Source organism: Vipera ursinii, assembly GCF_947247035.1.
Source record: "Vipera ursinii genome assembly, chromosome: 1".
NCBI lineage: Eukaryota > Metazoa > Chordata > Lepidosauria > Squamata > Viperidae > Vipera > Vipera ursinii.
In genome coordinates, this window is record NC_139512.1 from 281,679,746 (window position 1) to 281,697,358 (window position 17,613).

A 17,613-nucleotide genomic window follows, 5' to 3' on the forward strand; every position below is an offset into this window, starting at 1 on the left:
CTAGTAAATTAAAAAGGAGTGATTTTTCCCCCCCACCACTTACTGAAGAAATGCTGATATATTTAAAACATTTCATTGCATGTTTAATTTTTGGACAACTACAGCTTACCTTTGAAGTTTTAAAGACTTTAAATGTTCAAAGCAAGTTTGTTTTAAAATAAGGTGCTTTTTATATTATTCTAAGAGTATACTCCCAGAATTCTCAACCCAAAAAATTGTGCTTCCTGGAAATTTTGAAAATTGTGGTCCTAATACACCTAATGTCAGGTTAGAAATGGTTGGTTCAAATTTCAATTACTAACAGTTTATTCATTTTGATAACTGAAAGACTTGACAGTCTTCTGTTATGGTACAAGAGCAGTCTATTAACCTAATGTGTTTGCTGTATCATTTCTTGGCTTCTATGTTCATTGTCAATATTCTGCAGTGATTGATCTTGTCTTTTTTCTCTTACTTTGAAGAAGAAAGAAGATTGGATATAGATGAGAAGCCTCTAGTTGTACAATTAAATTGGAACAAAGATGATCGTGAAGGAAGATTTGTACTTAAGAATGAAAATGATGCACTTCCTCCAAAGGTAAAAAAGCAGCAATGTTCTTCAATGTATATATTTGAGCTGCGTTTGTGTGTATATATGAGTTTTCTGTGTTTATAAAAATTAACTGTATATTTGAGTTTTCTGTGTTTGTAAAAATTAATTGTCTGCATGTTGTATTTTTTTTTGTACATCCCCATTTGTAGTCCATGGATCTGCTTTTACAGGTAGTCTTATGCATGTTGGCACAGTTGTATTAGGCAGACTGTGTGATTTCCATTCCATTTTGTTTCTGTTAGAATAACTTTTCAAATTAGCCTGTTAATGCTGATTCAAATACTGCTTTTAGCCAGTAGTAAATTTTTGTTGGAATAGAAATGTTTTCAGTGCTTCTGAGGATCTTCATTATATTTCAGCTCAAAAAAGGAATTTTATGTAATACTTAACACTCAGTTAAGGAAATTTTTGTTCATTGTTGCAAGTTAATAGCCATTCAAGGTTGACCATAATAGGAAGCCACATTATAAATGCTAATACTGTTCTTATTATAATGCTACAGTAACATATTGAGAGCGTGGATACACATCCTTGATGCCTCCCTTTATCTTCATGAAAACTATAGAGGATCCTGTCTGAGGTGCTTTCCCAGATTACATTTTTGCCCAGATTTAGAATTCTTTTATTTGACATTGTTGTAGTTGTGTTTCTTCCTTCTATTCCTCAAACTTATATCTTCTGTCCATTACATAAGTGGAAGATTTATGTATATTGTATTATTTCCAATAAGAAATAAATTATAACCAAACATGTAAGAAAAAGAAAAAGTTAAAATCAGTTTTAATACATTATAAACCAAATGAATTTGTTTATTAGAAAACTTAAATTCTGAGGTATGTTTAGCTAGATTATGATTATCATGAAGTAATTATTTCTATTATGATGTGTCTTAGGTTTTATATAACTGTAGTAGTCTAATGTTTACCAATTTGGCACATTCAGATTACTATGGGAACAGTTATTTTTGTGTTTCTTTGAATATAGGAAATGACATTTTTAATGGTTAGTAAACTGACTAATTCTTATATTCTGATAATTAGGCTGATAAACAATATATTCCTGAATTATATCTTATGTATTGATGTTTTATAATAAAAATCAAGGAAAAAAAATCCAGGTGTTCCCCACTATAAGTATTCTTTGCTAGTTGTCCTGAAACAACTCTTTTGGCTATTACATACTCAGTTTGTATCTGTGAATGTCGATTAAAGGTCATCCACACTTGCATGTAATACTGAACAATAGACTGGCAAATCCAAGTAAATTGAACCAACATAAAGATAGTCCTCAACTTACAACAGTTTGTTTAGTGACCATTCAAAGTTAAAACGGCAGTGAAAAAAATGAGTTATGACCGTTTTCACACTTATAACCATTGCAGCTTCCCCAAGGTTAGTGAACTAAATTCAGATGCTTGGCAACTGGCTCATATTTATGACGGCTGCAGTGTCCTGGCATCATGTGACCCCTTTTGTGACCTTCTGACAAGCAAAGTCAATGGAGAAGCTAGATTCACTTAACAACTGTGTTACTAACTTAACTGCAGTCATTTACTTAACAATTGTGGCAAGAAAGGTCATAAAATGGGGGGAAATTATGTAACAGATTTCTTGCTTAGCAAGAGAAATTTTGGGCTCAGTTGTGGTTGTAAGTTTGAGGACTACCTATATTAAGCTTATGTACACTCTTTGAGGGGCACAGTGGTTCAGTGGTTAAAGATGCTGAACTTGTCAGCTGGAAAACTGACAGCCCAGGTTCAAGACCTGAGCGCCTTGTGACTGAGTGAGCGCCTGTTCTTGCCCCAGCTCCTGCCCACTTAGCAGTTTGAAAGCATGCAAATGCAAGTAGATAAATAGGTGCCACTTTTGTGGGAAGGTAACAGTGTTCTGTGTACCTTGGGCTGGCTTCCTCAGCTAAAAAACAGGGATGAGCATTGCCCCCTAGAATTGGATATGACAAGACAAGGGAAACCTTTTTACCTTATATCCCTTTGATAATTTAATGTCTACAGAAACTCCACTCAGGTCAAGAATTCTGGTTTGAAATAAATTCTGAGGTGTTGGTCAAGAATAATGAAATGGGTTTGTTAAAATAATCAGAACTTCTTTTAAGCAAGAATCTTTGATTGAAAGATGACACTGAAGCTGAACTCTGTCAAAGTAAAAAATAATCACTCTCTAGACAGTGATTTTGGAGACTCATGGAACTGCATCCACATAGGAATAAACTGGTTCAGCCTTGTGAATGAATTGTAACCATTCTGTGTTAATCATCTTGGTCAAACGTTGAGATAATTCTTGCTGATCCTTTGTCAAATGCATAAATGACAGTTCTTATCACCATTGACATTTACAATTGAATAATGTTGCTTTGGAAAATAATACAACTAAATGAATCACATAATACTAATAAAATTGACATGTTTCAGAAGGCTCAGAGCAATGGCCCTGAAAAACAAGAAAAAGAAGGAGTGATCCAAAACTTTAAGCGGACCCTGTCAAAGAAAGAGAAAAAAGAAAAAAAGAGGCGAGAAAAAGAAGCACAGCAACAAGCTTTAGACAATCATGGGCCATTTCATGGAGATGATATGTGAGTCTTAAATTAAAAAAAATTACAGGAATTGTTAAAAAACGTCTTTTAAAATTATTTTACTGATTGTTTCTTACCACATAACTTATTGGTAAAAAGTTTTTTATGTGCAGAACAGCACTTCCATTCATAAATACACTTGCCAAGCATCCAAATTTTGGATGCTGCAGTAGATGTAAATGTGAAGAACTGTCATAAGTTGCTTTTTTCAATGCTTTGTAACTTCAAATATCACTAAACAAATGGTTGTAAGTTGAGGACTACCCTATTTTTGATTCTTTTAATATGTAAGCAGATATTAAGAATTATGATCACCTTTTTTGTAGTAAGTTTCCACATGTGTGCTCTTCATATGCATGTATGATCATCCCTCAATATTCTTGGGATTACTTTAAGCAGAATTTTGGGGGGAAATTGAAAGCAAGCAGGTTTCTTCTTTTCTCTTAGTGATCCATTTTATATTGCTGGATCCTAGAACTATTTGTCACAAGAAAATTATGATAATGTTCTAGAAACTGGTTGATGAGATGATAAGCTAGTTTGGGGCGCAGATAGCTGATTTTGTCTATTAATTATTACAATAAATCACTGCTTATCTGACCAGTGGGTAAAGTACCTTTAAGTAACAGGTACAAGGAAAAGTAATATGTACTTGCGTATTTTGAAGAATTCTTGAAATTTCTTTTGGCAGTGAAAATTCTCGTCTTGCAGCAGAAGTCTACAAAGATATGCCTGAAACCAGTTTCACTCGAACAATATCCAACCCAGAAGTGGTAATGAAACGGCGGAGACAACAGAAACTAGAAAAAAGAATGCAAGAATTTCGGAGTTCTGATGGCAGGCCAGATTCAGGTGAAAGTTTAGATTAAAACCGAAGAATTTATTTTATGCGTTAAGGTTGGTTGTCTAGCAAGAGTGTACAAAAATAGGCATTTTCCTTGGCAAGTGAAGTTTTCTTCAGTCAGAGAACAGTGTGCAATATTCATAAAAACCTATCTTTCGAAAATACTAAGGTTACCCTTGGGAAATTAGAGGCTTATAATTGTGTTCGTTACAATTGTTAATGAAAGCATTGTTTTTGCAGAAAGTCATGTTATTTTTGAGAAAGATCTTTTATTTTGAAATTATTGTTGGGAATTCCATGAAATGTATGAAAGAAATCAAATCACATTAGCATATATATAACTTGAATTAATAATTTATTTTTAGGTGGAACACTAAGAATTTATGCAGATAGTTTGAAACCAAATATACCATACAAGACAATCCTACTGTCTACTACAGACACTGCAGATTTTGCAGTTATTGAGGCCCTGGAGAAGTACAGCCTAGAAAAGGAAAATCCCAAGGATTATTGTATTGCTCGTGTGAGTAAATTAATGAAAGAAACGGTGTCAAACTAATTAACTTTTCTCTGAACATTTGCAGTCTTTCAATGCTATCTCATTTGAACTTTATATCTGCTATTTAATATTATTACTGACAAGAGAGCACTTTTATTTCTTAGCCAATACACAGTAAATGTTTTGTCTCTGATTTGATTTGGCTATTAGTAGCCAAGTAGTAATTTAAAATAAGAGTTATTCTGGACTGGTTAAATTAGTTAAATGATTTGTTTTTCCTTGCTTTAATTTCTCTATAACTCCCAGAGCAGCTTTAATAAAGCAATACGACATAATAAACATATAAAATAAATAAGCTATTTTCAAGATAATTCTTTTTGAAATAACCTTTAAAGTTTTTGTTGGGTCCATGTTCAACTTGTGTTATAGAGGAGGTAGCCCTATAGACATTAAAGAGTTGCACAAACACATTTATATTTAACAAAAAAGTAATTCCTTTGCTTTTTCCATCTTTCTGCCTCTTTCACCCTTTCACAATCTTATATCTTCCTCAGATGATCCAAACTCTATGGATTTTGCTTTAAGCATGTGATATATAGGTGGGAAGGAGGACCTTACTATTCTGTTTTACTTAGTAAAAAGATGCATAGTGCCCTGACTTGAGATTATTAAGATGAGCTAATTCTCAATTGTCTGCTGATTGGAGAGGCAAAGCTAAAAGAACCAAAGACACAGTGTTCACACTTCAGTCATGTTATATCTCTTCTCCCTTTCCTACTTTGTAATACTGAAATTCAGAAGGATGAGCTGTGCTTAAAATGTCCTTGATTAGCAAATTAAACTGAAGTATAAGCAGAGTGTAGATTGAAACATGTTATTATTACAAATAATATGGACATTTTCTATCTTACTTATACCCTGCCTTTTCATAGGTTATGCTTCCTCCTGGTGCTCAACATTCTGATGATAGCGGTGCTAAAGAATTTATCCTTGATGATGACGAGTGTCCACTTCAAATATTCAGGGAATGGCCAAGTGACAAAGGTAACTTTAGTTTTTTAAAGTATGTAATCCAACTGAGTGACTATTTTGACACAGTACTATTAGTGAGTTGCAAACAAATCTAAAGGGTTTGAGATTTGTGCCTAGACTTTTGAATAAGTAGGAAAACTTTTTTGAAGCACCTGAATCTGGACTGAGGTATTGTAAGTTCCTCAGTGACTGAACGGTCAAACTCAGAAGTCCAAAGTGTTTTGATGGCCTAAAAGAGAGAAAGATTGTATAGTGAAGTTTGTGTAGGTACATTCTGTAGCACTAAATAAAAATTGGTAGTAATCTGAATACAATTGGATTTTGTAATGAAGCTGCATGTGATAGAGAATTAATTTTAATTTTGTAACTTTGTAATGAGACAATATGACAGCCATTGGCCATTTAGTGTAGTTAATTTATGCTTCTGTTTCTCAGGTCACATTCAAATGATCTGTTTGTGATTCTGTATTTTAGGAATATTAGTCTTTCAGTTAAAAAGGCGGCCACCTGATTATGTCCCAAAGAAACTGAAGAAGCAAGTTGATGTAAAACTATTAAAAGGAAAGGAAAGAATTGATAGGTCTGGTTATGGCTCTTCTCTTCCACCTGAGAAACTACCTTATCTGGTTGAACTAAGTCCAGGTAAGAATTACGTTATTAAAATATTATTTGCGTTTGGAATGATTGACTTTCAGAATTACTCTTGACAATTTCTGAGAGTTCCAGTCTGGAAGGTTTGTCTCCTCAGAAGGAATGCCTGCCACAGAGCGTGAGATTGGGGGAGGGTAGTCTGGAGGGTAGGGTGCAAGAGGCCTCAAAGTGATAATTACTTGATTCAGACAACCAAACCCTACTATTGCTGGAGATCCACTGGGTTGGACGAAGTACAGTGTGGCCAGGCCACTGTTCTTCCTGGAGGGCATTGCTTGATCCAGTGTGCCCATGTCTTGCTGGGCAGCATCTTTAGTGCCTACAAAATGGGCCAAAAATCATTTGGAGGACAGAAAGAATGACTCAGAGGGCTATATGCATGAATTTATTTTACAGTTTTACCTTCTAGCTATCTAGTCAAATATTTATGCCTAATTTAAATACTGGACTACTTTCAAAGATTATCATCAGAAGAAAAATAGCTATTTCTTAGATACTATAAGTGGTTGTAGAAGAATTCATATGGTGGGAATAAGTAGTGAAAGTACTTCCTCTTATGTAAAAGTAACCAGTTTCACACCGCCCATTATTTTATGTTGAAGTTTAACATGGGCCATTGTAGAAGAGAATATTGCTTTCAGATGCAATCAAACACCTTTATATTTTAGTCATTGTTTCATAAGGTGCTACGTGAAATATTAAATTATTTCCCTTATAACATTAGAGCCACATGCCATTTCTGTACTTCTAAATTCCTGCTTTTATAGTTTGCTAATTGATAATGGATTGTACTCACTTATTTTTGCATGATCACCAATAACTTCTACTTAAAGTGGAGCAAGTGTCTTGATTTGTTGAAATACTTGGTTTGTTGAAAGATGATTCTGAAGAATGATTCTTCTCTGAGTGTCCATCAGGTATATTTGACATGTTTACAGCAGTAAAGAGGTTAATTTTAAGGAGATAAGGACAGGGGATTGAAAAAGGAAAGTACATGAGATATTCTGTATGAACAATGTGGTCTTTGGAACCCTAAATTTTAAAAACAAAAGTACAGGATGGTTCTTTCATAAAGCATTAAATATATAATGGTGCATATTTTTAAGGATTATTGATGCTATAGCAGGGGTCCCCAACCCCACTGGTCCACAGCCTGTTGGGTACCGGACTGCGCAAGTGGCAGGCGATTGCACGAAGCTTCATTTGCACTTGCGTCAGAGCTAGGTTGCGTGCATGAAACCATCCCATCCCCCAGCCGCCGCTTCCAGTCCATGTAGCAAGAAAGATTGGGGACCTTTGTACTATAGCATGTGGGAATGAACAATACTACTTAAGAAACTTTGTGACATCATGAATGGTAATGGACTTGGATGTTTTTCATCAGTAAACTCACCTTGGGCTAGCCACAAATTTGACCAGTCACAAAATCTCAGCCTAGGCCGAGACATCCCAATATTTTCGCACTGGGTGACATTTGAAATGCTCGGCATGTTATAGAGCTCTCACTAAACAGCTGGCAATGATGATTATGGTCAGTTATAAATTACCCTTTTACCAGAAGACAATGTGATGCTGCTGCTCCTGATCACTACTACTACTTCTCCATCATGCTGTCTAGTTTTACCTTCTTTTTTCTCTCTCCAGGCTTATTGTACTCCCAAAAAATTTGGGTGTATATTAGATGAAAAACTTTATTTGAATTAAAGATTATACATGAGGCTTTAGCATTTTATTTCTGCAGTATGCTGCTTTTTAAATTAAAATATTTTTAAAAAATCAAATAAAATATACCTTGTCTGTGTATATGTCAGGGAAGGTGTCTATAGTACCTAGGGAGAAGGCTGACCCATACTGTATTTTTCATTTTATCTGATTAAAATTATGTGTTTTGGGAGAAGAATTGAGTCCAAAAATGTATGTAAGTGAAGAAAAACCTATTGGGAAAAAAAACAGCATTGCACAGTGTTAATATGTATCCAGGTTTTTTTGAAATGTTGAAAGTTCAGGAGTAAAAGAATCTGGATTCTTTTCATATCCATTTTTATATACATAGAGATGCGTATGCATACATTAACACGTGCATGTGTTATATACACAGTGTGATGTATATCTTCATCCAAATTATCTTCCTCCACATTTTACTAAGGATTTTAATGGAATTTTTTTCCTACAATATACTTAAAATATACTTCATGGATTAAATGTATAGTATCTTCTTTTCTTAAATAAATGTGATTTTTGATGTTTCTGATTAGGAAATGTAGAAAAATGACAAAAAGAAAACTAATCAGTTGAATTTTTTGGTTTGCTTGAAGATTTCCTTAAAACTGCAGTTAACTGAATATGTACTGGATCTGCTAAGTTGTTGAGACCACATAATTGGAACTTTCTTTTTTCCCCATCTGAGTTTATAACTATATTGGTTTCTGGTCTGTTCCCAAATATTATCCAAACTGTTTATCTGTCCCTTTTAAGTCCCTATATACGTGGGGGAACAAATACTTGAAGAGATTTCTTTTTCCAACATCAAACCTCTCCACATGCTGAGATCACTTTTGGAGGTCTCTCACAACGTCCTTGCAATATGAATTTGAGAGTGGCAAAGACATAAACTGTTTTGATGTTGCCATCCTGAAAGTTAGAATATTTTCCTCACATGTAGTTAGTTGTCTTATATTCATTCTCACAGAAATAAATGATTTAGGCTGCCATGAGAAATTGATTAGGCCAGAATTGCCTAGTGAGCTGCACAGTTCATATCTTTGTCAGTACACTAGTGAAAGCAAAATAAATTTGTATTTCTTTCAAATGTGATAGGACATAATGCAGGTTTTCTCTGCATAAGATACAACTTTCAATATAATGTACTTCATGCATGACAGCATTCTGATATTTTGTTATATCTATATCTGGAAGAAATAAATCTTTGGTGGACATATAGTTACAGGACTCTGTGCTTAAATGTATATTACATTATCCTGGTGTAGTTGTAAAAAATAAATGAAAGACAGAACAGTGAGTATAATAACACAGAACTGTAACATTAATTATTTCTTATCTGTATACAATTACCGCCTTTTCACTTTGTTTGACGATTTTTCTGTGCTTTCTTCTAGCAGCTTGTTGCCAACTACTTAATCATATTAATCCATCCACAACACCAATGTCTGTATTGTGCAGTTTTTAAAGTTGAAAGTATTAAAAGCACTGCATCCTTTTAAATTGAATCAGTGTTGGTGGCTTACAGTTTCACTCTTTCCTATCTTTTCTTTTCGCTGCCCTCCTCCGCATGTTCTGTCCTGCTGATGCTGCCTTCACCTGGGTCCTGTGCATGTCTTTCTAATCCCAGGGAGAAGGAATCACTTTGCCTACTACAACTATCCCAATTATGAAGGTAATTCTTCTATTTAATACTGCTGTTTCTCACTAACCACTAATATTTTGTTAGCAAAAAAAAAAAGCTTCTCTCCGTTTTGATAACAGACCTTTCATTTTCTTTCTTTTATTGCTAAATAGTAAAATAAAATTGTTCTTTCTCTCATAGACACCCAAACATGGTTAGGAAATATGACTTTTAAAAGATTAATGTGGTTTTCCTATTTGTCATTGATAATTTCAATATATTGGGACTTGGGTTATTACCTTTTTTAAAAAAATTGTGTGTCCACAATCAGTGATCTCAGTCTTTTGTATCATAAATTTCACCAATAATAATTTCCTCACAAATATAGGGGGAAAGGCACACATTTAGGGGAAAAGTTTTCCATCTGTGTATGTATATGTATGTCTTTGTGTATGTGTATACACACACGCATGCACATACCCCTTTTTTCTTATATTTTCTTATATTTTTATTACTGTAACTAAAATGAAAATGAGAACTGATCAGGTCTGAAGCAGGACTTGCTACTGTGGGAGCACTCTTTGTCTGAACTCAAACCAAATTAAATAATGAGAGCTGTCTAGTGCAAAACAGATTTTATTTTTATGGTTCCTAATCCCAAACAGTAAGTCTGTTCTCAGACTTGTAACAAACTGCTGAGCTGATTAGTTTTATATGTGTATAACTTGAATTTCAAAAATGGAACATTCTAGAAATAGCAATAGCACTTAGACTTATATACCGCTTTACAGTGCTTTACAGCCCTCTCTAAGTGGTTTACAGAGCATATGGCCCCCAACCATCTGGATGCTTATTTTACTGAACTTGGAAGGATGGAAGGCTGAGCCGGTAAGAATTGAACTGCCGAGCTGCTGGCAGTCAGCAGAAGTAGCCTGCAATACTTCATTCTAACCGCTACACCACCATGGCAACTGAAGAATAGCAGTTTCCCAGAATTACCATACCCTGGAGGGAAATTGGAATGTTTGTGTGTTTCCTAGGCTTGCACTTTGTTTTATTTGCATTAGCGTTCTTAATATACCTATTCCTAGTTTTTGATGCTGAAGATCGAGGCACTTTTAAATCAGCTGCATGGAAGAACGAGTATAACCCAGACTTATGTTTTGTTACACAAGATAAAACCAAACCTGTACCTGCCTCTCGGCAAGTGCTACTAACCTTCCCCCATAGCCAACATAGACCTATTATCATTAAGACAGGAATAAAGATACCTATTATCAGATCTATACCCCGACCAAGGTGGAACCTAAAGATGGCTAATTGGGAAAAGTTTACGATGGACCTTGAGAACATAATAGGACGTGTCCCAGCAGTCAGTAAAAGCTACTATCACTTTCTCGGAGCAATTATGTCAGCTAAAAAAATCCATCCCACGTGGCTTCCATAAGGAATACATCCGAGGATGGAACGAAACCTGCGAAAACCTGTACCAAAAACATCTAGAGAATGGTGATGCTGAGATAGCCGATGAACTTCTTCATAACCTTGACCTGGTGCGCAGGCAGAAATGGGAGCAAACTACGTCTGGATTAGACTTTAAACACTCAAGCAGGAAGGCATGGAGCCTACTGAAAAAACTGGGAGGAGGCCAACCAGCTCAACGTAAACAACAAGAGATTACTCCAGATCAAATAGCAACTCGAATTGTCAACCATGATAAGAAACACACTAAATTAGTGAAAAGAGAACTAAAGCACTTAAAAATTTTGTGCTTGCCTAGCCAGGAATATGCTCAACCCTTCCAAGTGGCTGAAATAGATACTGCCCTGAAGAATGTCAAAGCTGGAAAATCTCCTGGTTTTGGTGGAGTAATGCCTGAATTTATCATCTACTCTGGGCCTCGCACAAGAGAATGGCTGGCAAAATTCTATACAGATATCCTAACTTCCAGTAAGCTCCCTCCAGAATTTAAGAGAACCAAGGTTATCGGCATATTAAAACCTGGGAAAGAAAGCAATAAGCCAGAAAACTATCGCCCCATTGCTTTGTTAAGTGTTTGTTATAAACTACTTGAAAAGTTGATTCTTAACAGAATTGGACAGAAAATTAACGAACAAATACCGATTGAACAGGCTGGGTTTAGATCTTATTGGAGCTGTGCTGATCAAGTCCTTAGTCTTACTAGCCACATTGAAAGCAGCTACCAGAATAAATTGAAAACATCTGTTGTATTTGTGGATCTCACAGCAGCATACGATACAGTGTGGAGGGATGGACTACTAAGTAAATTCCTCCACGCTGTCCCTTGTAGGACCATGGGCCGCCTAATAAATAACATGCTTTTAGCAAGGACCTTTCAAGTTATTATGGGTGATAAAATTAGTAAGCAAAGACACCTGAATAATGGACTCCCCCAGGGCTCTGTACTGGCCCCATCTTTATTCAACTTTTATATTTCCGATATACCACCTACGCTAGCAACAAAGTTCTCTTATGCTGATGACTTGGCATTAGCATATAGCCACAAGAACATCGAAGTTACAGAAGGTGTACTAACAGCCGACCTTACAACTCTGAGTACATACTTCCACCAATGGAGGCTAATCCCAAGCGTAAGTAAAACAGTCACATCATGTTTCCACCTTAATAATAAACTGGCAAAAAGAGAACTCAATGTATACCTAAAGAACAAATTGCTCCCATATGAGGCAACACCAAAATACCTGGGGGTTACCTTAGACAGGACTCTGTGTTTTAAAAAACATAATTCAGAATTTGGCTGCCAAGGTTAACAGCAGAAACAACATTCTGCAAAAACTATGCGGAACAACTTGGGGAGCTTCAGCCCCAACTCTTCGATGAGCAGCCCTTGGGCTTTGCCAAGTAAGCTTTGTCTGCATGCTACCTTGACATACAATATCCTTATTATACTATGGATCTAACTGTTTGGATCTAACTGTTTTGTCAATCTGCTTGTTTACTTGGAGCTCAGATAATGGTATTTAGTACTACTGTAGGATTAAGCCTTCGACTTTTATAGCATAGCAGTGTTGAGAGAACCAGTCATAAAAGTACTAAGTTTGGCTCTGTGATTATATACCAGCTTCTGGGAGAATTTGCTGTCATGGTGATAAACTGAGAAGGACCAGCTTATATTGGATGTGCAATACTGCTATCATGTCTCCCCTATTTCTTCTTTTTTTTAGACTAGCCAGAGCCAAGTCCTGCAGCCGTTCTTCATATGTTTTAGTCTCCAGGCCTTTGATCATCTTAGTTGCTCTTCTCTGATTTTTTCCCCATACTCTCAACATCTTTTTTGTGATACGGTGACCAAAATTGGCTGCAGTATTCCACGTGTGGTCTTACTAGGGTTTTATAAAGTGGTACTAATACCTCATGTGATCTTGATTCTGTGTCTTTGTTTATACAACCTAGGATTGTATTAGCTTTTTTGGCTGCTGCTGCTGCTGCACACTTTTGGCTCATGGTTAAGTGATCGCCCACTAGGAATCCAAGGTCCCTCTCACAGCTACTGTTTTAAAGTCAGGCCTTGCCCAATCTGTACTTGTACCTTTGATTTTTTTTTAGCCTAAATGTAATTTAATGAGTTCCCCTTCAGTTCCCTCATCTAAGTCATTGATGAAGATATGGAGGAATACTGGGCCTAAGATGGAACTTTGTGGTACCCTACTGCTTACTTCTCTCCATGTGGATGTAGTGCCATTGAGGCCCCAGTGGTTTATATTCGTCAAGGTCGGATAGGTGTTCTCTTACGATTTTCTTGCTTATTTTAATTTTTGTTTCTAATTTATCTTTTGCAGTGGATTTTTTTTGGGTACGTTGGGCTATAGTTTTTTTTTGTGTGAAAACTGATACAAAGTATGAGTTAAGCAGCTCTGCATTCTCCCTGTTGCCTGTTATTTCCTTGCCAACTTCTCTCTTTAGTGGACCTACAGCTTCTTTGTTAATCAAAAGTATTTAATTTGGGCCAAATATCTTGAATCCATATACTCATTTCTACTGTAATTCCAGTAAAAAACTAAGGATGGCTTTATTTTGAGTCCAGGACCAAAAGCACCTGAAACCACTGATGGGACAAAAATTAATATGAGTGAGAAATTTTTTATTTATTTTATGCTTTTTATGCCAGGGCTACAAAATTAAATGGGGTTGTAATTTACGCTGACTTATCTATTCCCTAATTTGCAAAAAAGCTAGTATAATTTGTCTTGATTGCATGAGAACAACATTACCTGTAATCAATAGTCTGCTTTAAAAAAAAAGAATAATTCCAAAATAGCATTAACTTATCCTTCATCATATAGGGAAAATCTAAATATTTTCTTGTAGAATTTTGTTAAGTGGTTTGAATCATTTTGACTACATCTAGCATGATTAAACTTGTGTTTCAAACTTGTTTTATGGTGATAGTGCAGGTAAACTAATCAGTCAGTTTAAGATTAATTTAAAAATCACTTATTCTTGAAGGCCTCAAAGAGGAAATACATTAATAAAAAAGCATGCTGGGGAGTTATTGCTTATTCATAAAGGTACAGAAGTGATGGTCTGTGAAGCCAGAATTTAAGTGGCTTAGTATGTTTAGGAAAGTTGAAGATAGTGGCTATGGATGGAGTGGAAACTCTTGTGGTACTAGTGGGACTGTTGGCAACTTTTAAGAACTTTGACCACAATAGTAGTGGAGGCTGGAGTAAATGCAAAAATGGCTGGTGAAGAACAGCCCTGCAAGAAGCAGGATCCTAGACATGTCAAAATCAGTCTAGCAGCTGGAGAAGATATGAAGTAGCTATACCCATTTAGCAACAGCAGCTGTGATACTGCTGACCAGCTGTTGATCAGTTACATTTGCTTACTTGGAAGTACAGCCAATCAACTGTTTGGTGCTAAGCTGCAGAATGGTGGAAGAGTGGATGAAGTCATATATCAGCTTGGGTTAGATATCATCAGTATGTTGATGTTACACAGTTCATTTCAGCCCCTAGTTGCCCAAATAATTCCATCTAGATTCGATTTCCATTTGTAGATGTGAGGATATGAGTGGGAGGAATATAAGTCTCATTTCTAATAAGACTGCATGGCTACATGTTTTGAAGCCTCTTGAAGACTTTCTGTGTTTGGTTCTGAGGTCCCACTACCTCAGATAATAACAGACTATAAAATAGTTGTTTGCTGTTTGGGGTTCCTCCTGGATTCATGACTTCTCTTTCAAGTGCAAGTGGCCATCATGGCTTGGAGGCAGGAATTTATCCATAAATTATGCCCATTCCTAGTTCAAGAGGCCATACTTAGTCACCCATGCTTTGGTCAGTTCCCATTTGGATTACTGCAATTTGCTCAACATGGGACTGACTTTGAAAATCATTTGGAAGCCACAGCAGAATGAAAAATCTGTTTGCCCATGTAACACTGTTGTGACTGCACTGGTTCTCAGTGAGTTTCTGAGAGTGATTCAGGGTGCTTAGTTATCACCTTTAAAGCCTTCAGTGCATTTGGGCCTGGTTATTTGCAGCCTTGCTTATCTCTAATTCTTGCTGCCAACCAAGAAAGATTGATTCGATTGATATACCCTGGGTCCCATTGCTGATGGGATCCAGAAACATGCCTTCTTTGTTTCCATGCCTGCCCTTTGAAACATTCTCTCTGGGATTTGGATGGTCTCAATCCTGCTTGCTTTTCCAAAGACAGTAGAACTCTGTTTTCCCCAGGCAGATCTTGTGAGCTCATTTTACAGATTATTTTTGATTGTTTAAAACAATGTGTTTTTATTTTATTGTATTATCTCCTTTTACAGCTATTTTTGCTAGTTTGTTTTCTTTGTTAATGTCATACACAGCCTTGAGTTGCAGGTTGAGGGAATGCCTGTATAAATAAATATTGTCAGATAAATTATGCTCATATTTTTTCTTCTTAATTTTGGTTTCTATCTATCCTAAGACCTTTGCTCTTCTTATTATTAAAGAGAAAGGCCTGCCTTTTTGTATCACGTTCTTTTTTTCCATCAGCATTCAGAGGAGAGGCTGGATTAGTAAAGCAACCATCTGATCTGTTGAGTCTCAGAATTATTTCAACTCTCTACCTTTACTGGTACTTTAGAGAAGGAACAAATACAGGATCAATTTGAATTGCCATCTCATCTTTGCTAAGGCATTTGACTTTATCTCTGTTTAATATTTAATACAAGAAGCAATTCAGAAAGAACCAGAGTGACAAGCAAGAATGGATCCCCTAATTCATTGACAAAGGGGACTGCTTTCAACTATTGGAGATTATTGGAGGTGACAGTAGAAAGTAATGATAGACACATGATCATGGGGAGTGAATGGAGGGTCTAAAAATAAGTGATATGTTTTACTCCTAATTCCACCATCTGTTTCCCTTTAGGATTAAGAATAACCTCTATAGGCTGGGTGAAAAGGTGCACATCTTTCTTGTTTCAAATTTTTACTGTGATGATTCTGCTTGGGGGAATGTATCAGTGGGTATCTTATTTATAGCTCAGCCTCGCCCTTACTGTTGCTACAGATAGTTGGGGTAGATTATGGCAATTTTGAATTTGATAAGAACTCCCAAATTTAATTTATCAGAACTATCTTCCTAAAAATATTTTGGATTCTGTAGGACTGGAAGTTGACTAAGCAATTTACCAAAATTCAGCATCTTCTAAGATTTTCCCCTGATGTTTTCATCAGGGTAAGGCATTTGATAAAGTAGATCACAACCTACTACTTGATAAGATAGAAAAATGTGGGTTAGACAGCATCACCCCCAGATGGATTTGTAGCTGGCTGACTGGCCGTACTCAGTGTGAATGGAACCGCATCTACATGGAGGGAAGTGTGTAGTAGGGTGCCCCAGGGCTCTGTTCTGGGCCCAGTGCTCTTCAACATCTTCATCAATAATTTGGATGAGGGAATAGATGGGGAACTCATCAAATTTGCAGATGACACCAAGCTGGCAGGAATAGCCAACACTCCAGAAGACAGGCTTAAGAAACAGGAGGATCTGGACAGACTTGAACACTGGCCGCTATCTAACAAAATGAAATTCAATTGTGAAAAAAGTAAGATTCTACATTTAGGCAAGAAAAACCAAATGTACAGGTATAGTATAGGGGGTACCTTGCTCAATAGTAGTAACTGTGAGAGGGAACTCGGAGTCCTAGTGGGCAATCACTTAAATATGAGCCAGCAGTGTGCTGCAGCTGCCAAAAAAGCCAACACAGTGCTAGGCTGCATTAACAGAGGGATAGAATCAAGATCACGTGAAGTATTAATACTTTACAATGCCTTGGTAAGCCCACACTTGGAATACTGCATCCAGTTTTGGTCACCATGATGTAAAAAAGATGTTGAGACTCTAGAAAGAGTACAGAGAAGAGCAACAATTATGATTAGGGGACTGGAGGCTAAAACATATAGGGAATGGCTGCTGGAATTGGGTATGTGTAGTTTAAGGAAGAGAAGGACGAGGGGGGACATGATAGCAGTGTTCCAATAGATCAGGGGCTGCCACAAAGAAGAGGGAGCCAAGCTATTCTCTAAAGCACCTGAAAGCAGGACAAAAAGCAACGGATGGAAACTAATCGAGAGAAGCAACCTAAAACTAAGGAGAAACTTCCTGACAGAACAATTAACCAGTGGAACAGCCTGCCTCCAGAAGTTGTGAATGCTCCAACACTGGAAGTTTTTTAAGAAGAGACTGGACAGCCATTTGTCTGAAATGGTATAGGATTTCCTGCCTGAGCAGGGGTTGGACTAGATGACCTCCAAGGTCCCTTCCAACTTTATTATTATTGTTGTAGGGAAAAAGCTCAACAAATTAGTTAAAGCAGCAGATTACAGTATATTTGTAGGTTTTGTATAACACTTGTAGGACTACAGATGCAATATATTCAATAATTGTTTAGTTACAATGTTGAGAGAAAGTAAATGAAAACTTCAGTTTTATAACCATAATTTCATGACACACTGTACAGTAATCTTGTTTCTTCATAAATTCTTTGGGTATCTCAGATTGGAGATTCTGTTAATTCCTGATGGAGACAG

At 36.3% G+C, this 17,613-nt stretch overlaps 1 protein-coding gene across 8 annotated transcripts in view; it reads left to right on the forward strand.

Moving 5' to 3' along the window:
* AFDN (afadin, adherens junction formation factor) overlaps positions 1-17,613 on the forward strand; it is a 94,959-nt gene that overhangs the window by 27,245 nt on the left and 50,101 nt on the right. For 4 of the 8 annotated variants that reach the window (XM_083366277.1, XM_083366283.1, XM_083366284.1 and 1 more), the window contains exons 3-8: positions 462-577; positions 3,021-3,181; positions 3,873-4,033; positions 4,391-4,548; positions 5,457-5,568; positions 6,031-6,198. In XM_083366277.1, the coding sequence (XP_083222403.1) occupies positions 462-577; positions 3,021-3,181; positions 3,873-4,033; positions 4,391-4,548; positions 5,457-5,568; positions 6,031-6,198 (876 nt within the window). The remainder of the gene's footprint in view (positions 1-461; positions 578-3,020; positions 3,182-3,872; positions 4,034-4,390; positions 4,549-5,456; positions 5,569-6,030; positions 6,199-17,613) is intronic. The other 4 variants (XM_083366279.1, XM_083366282.1, XM_083366278.1 and 1 more) reach the window with 3 other exon arrangements.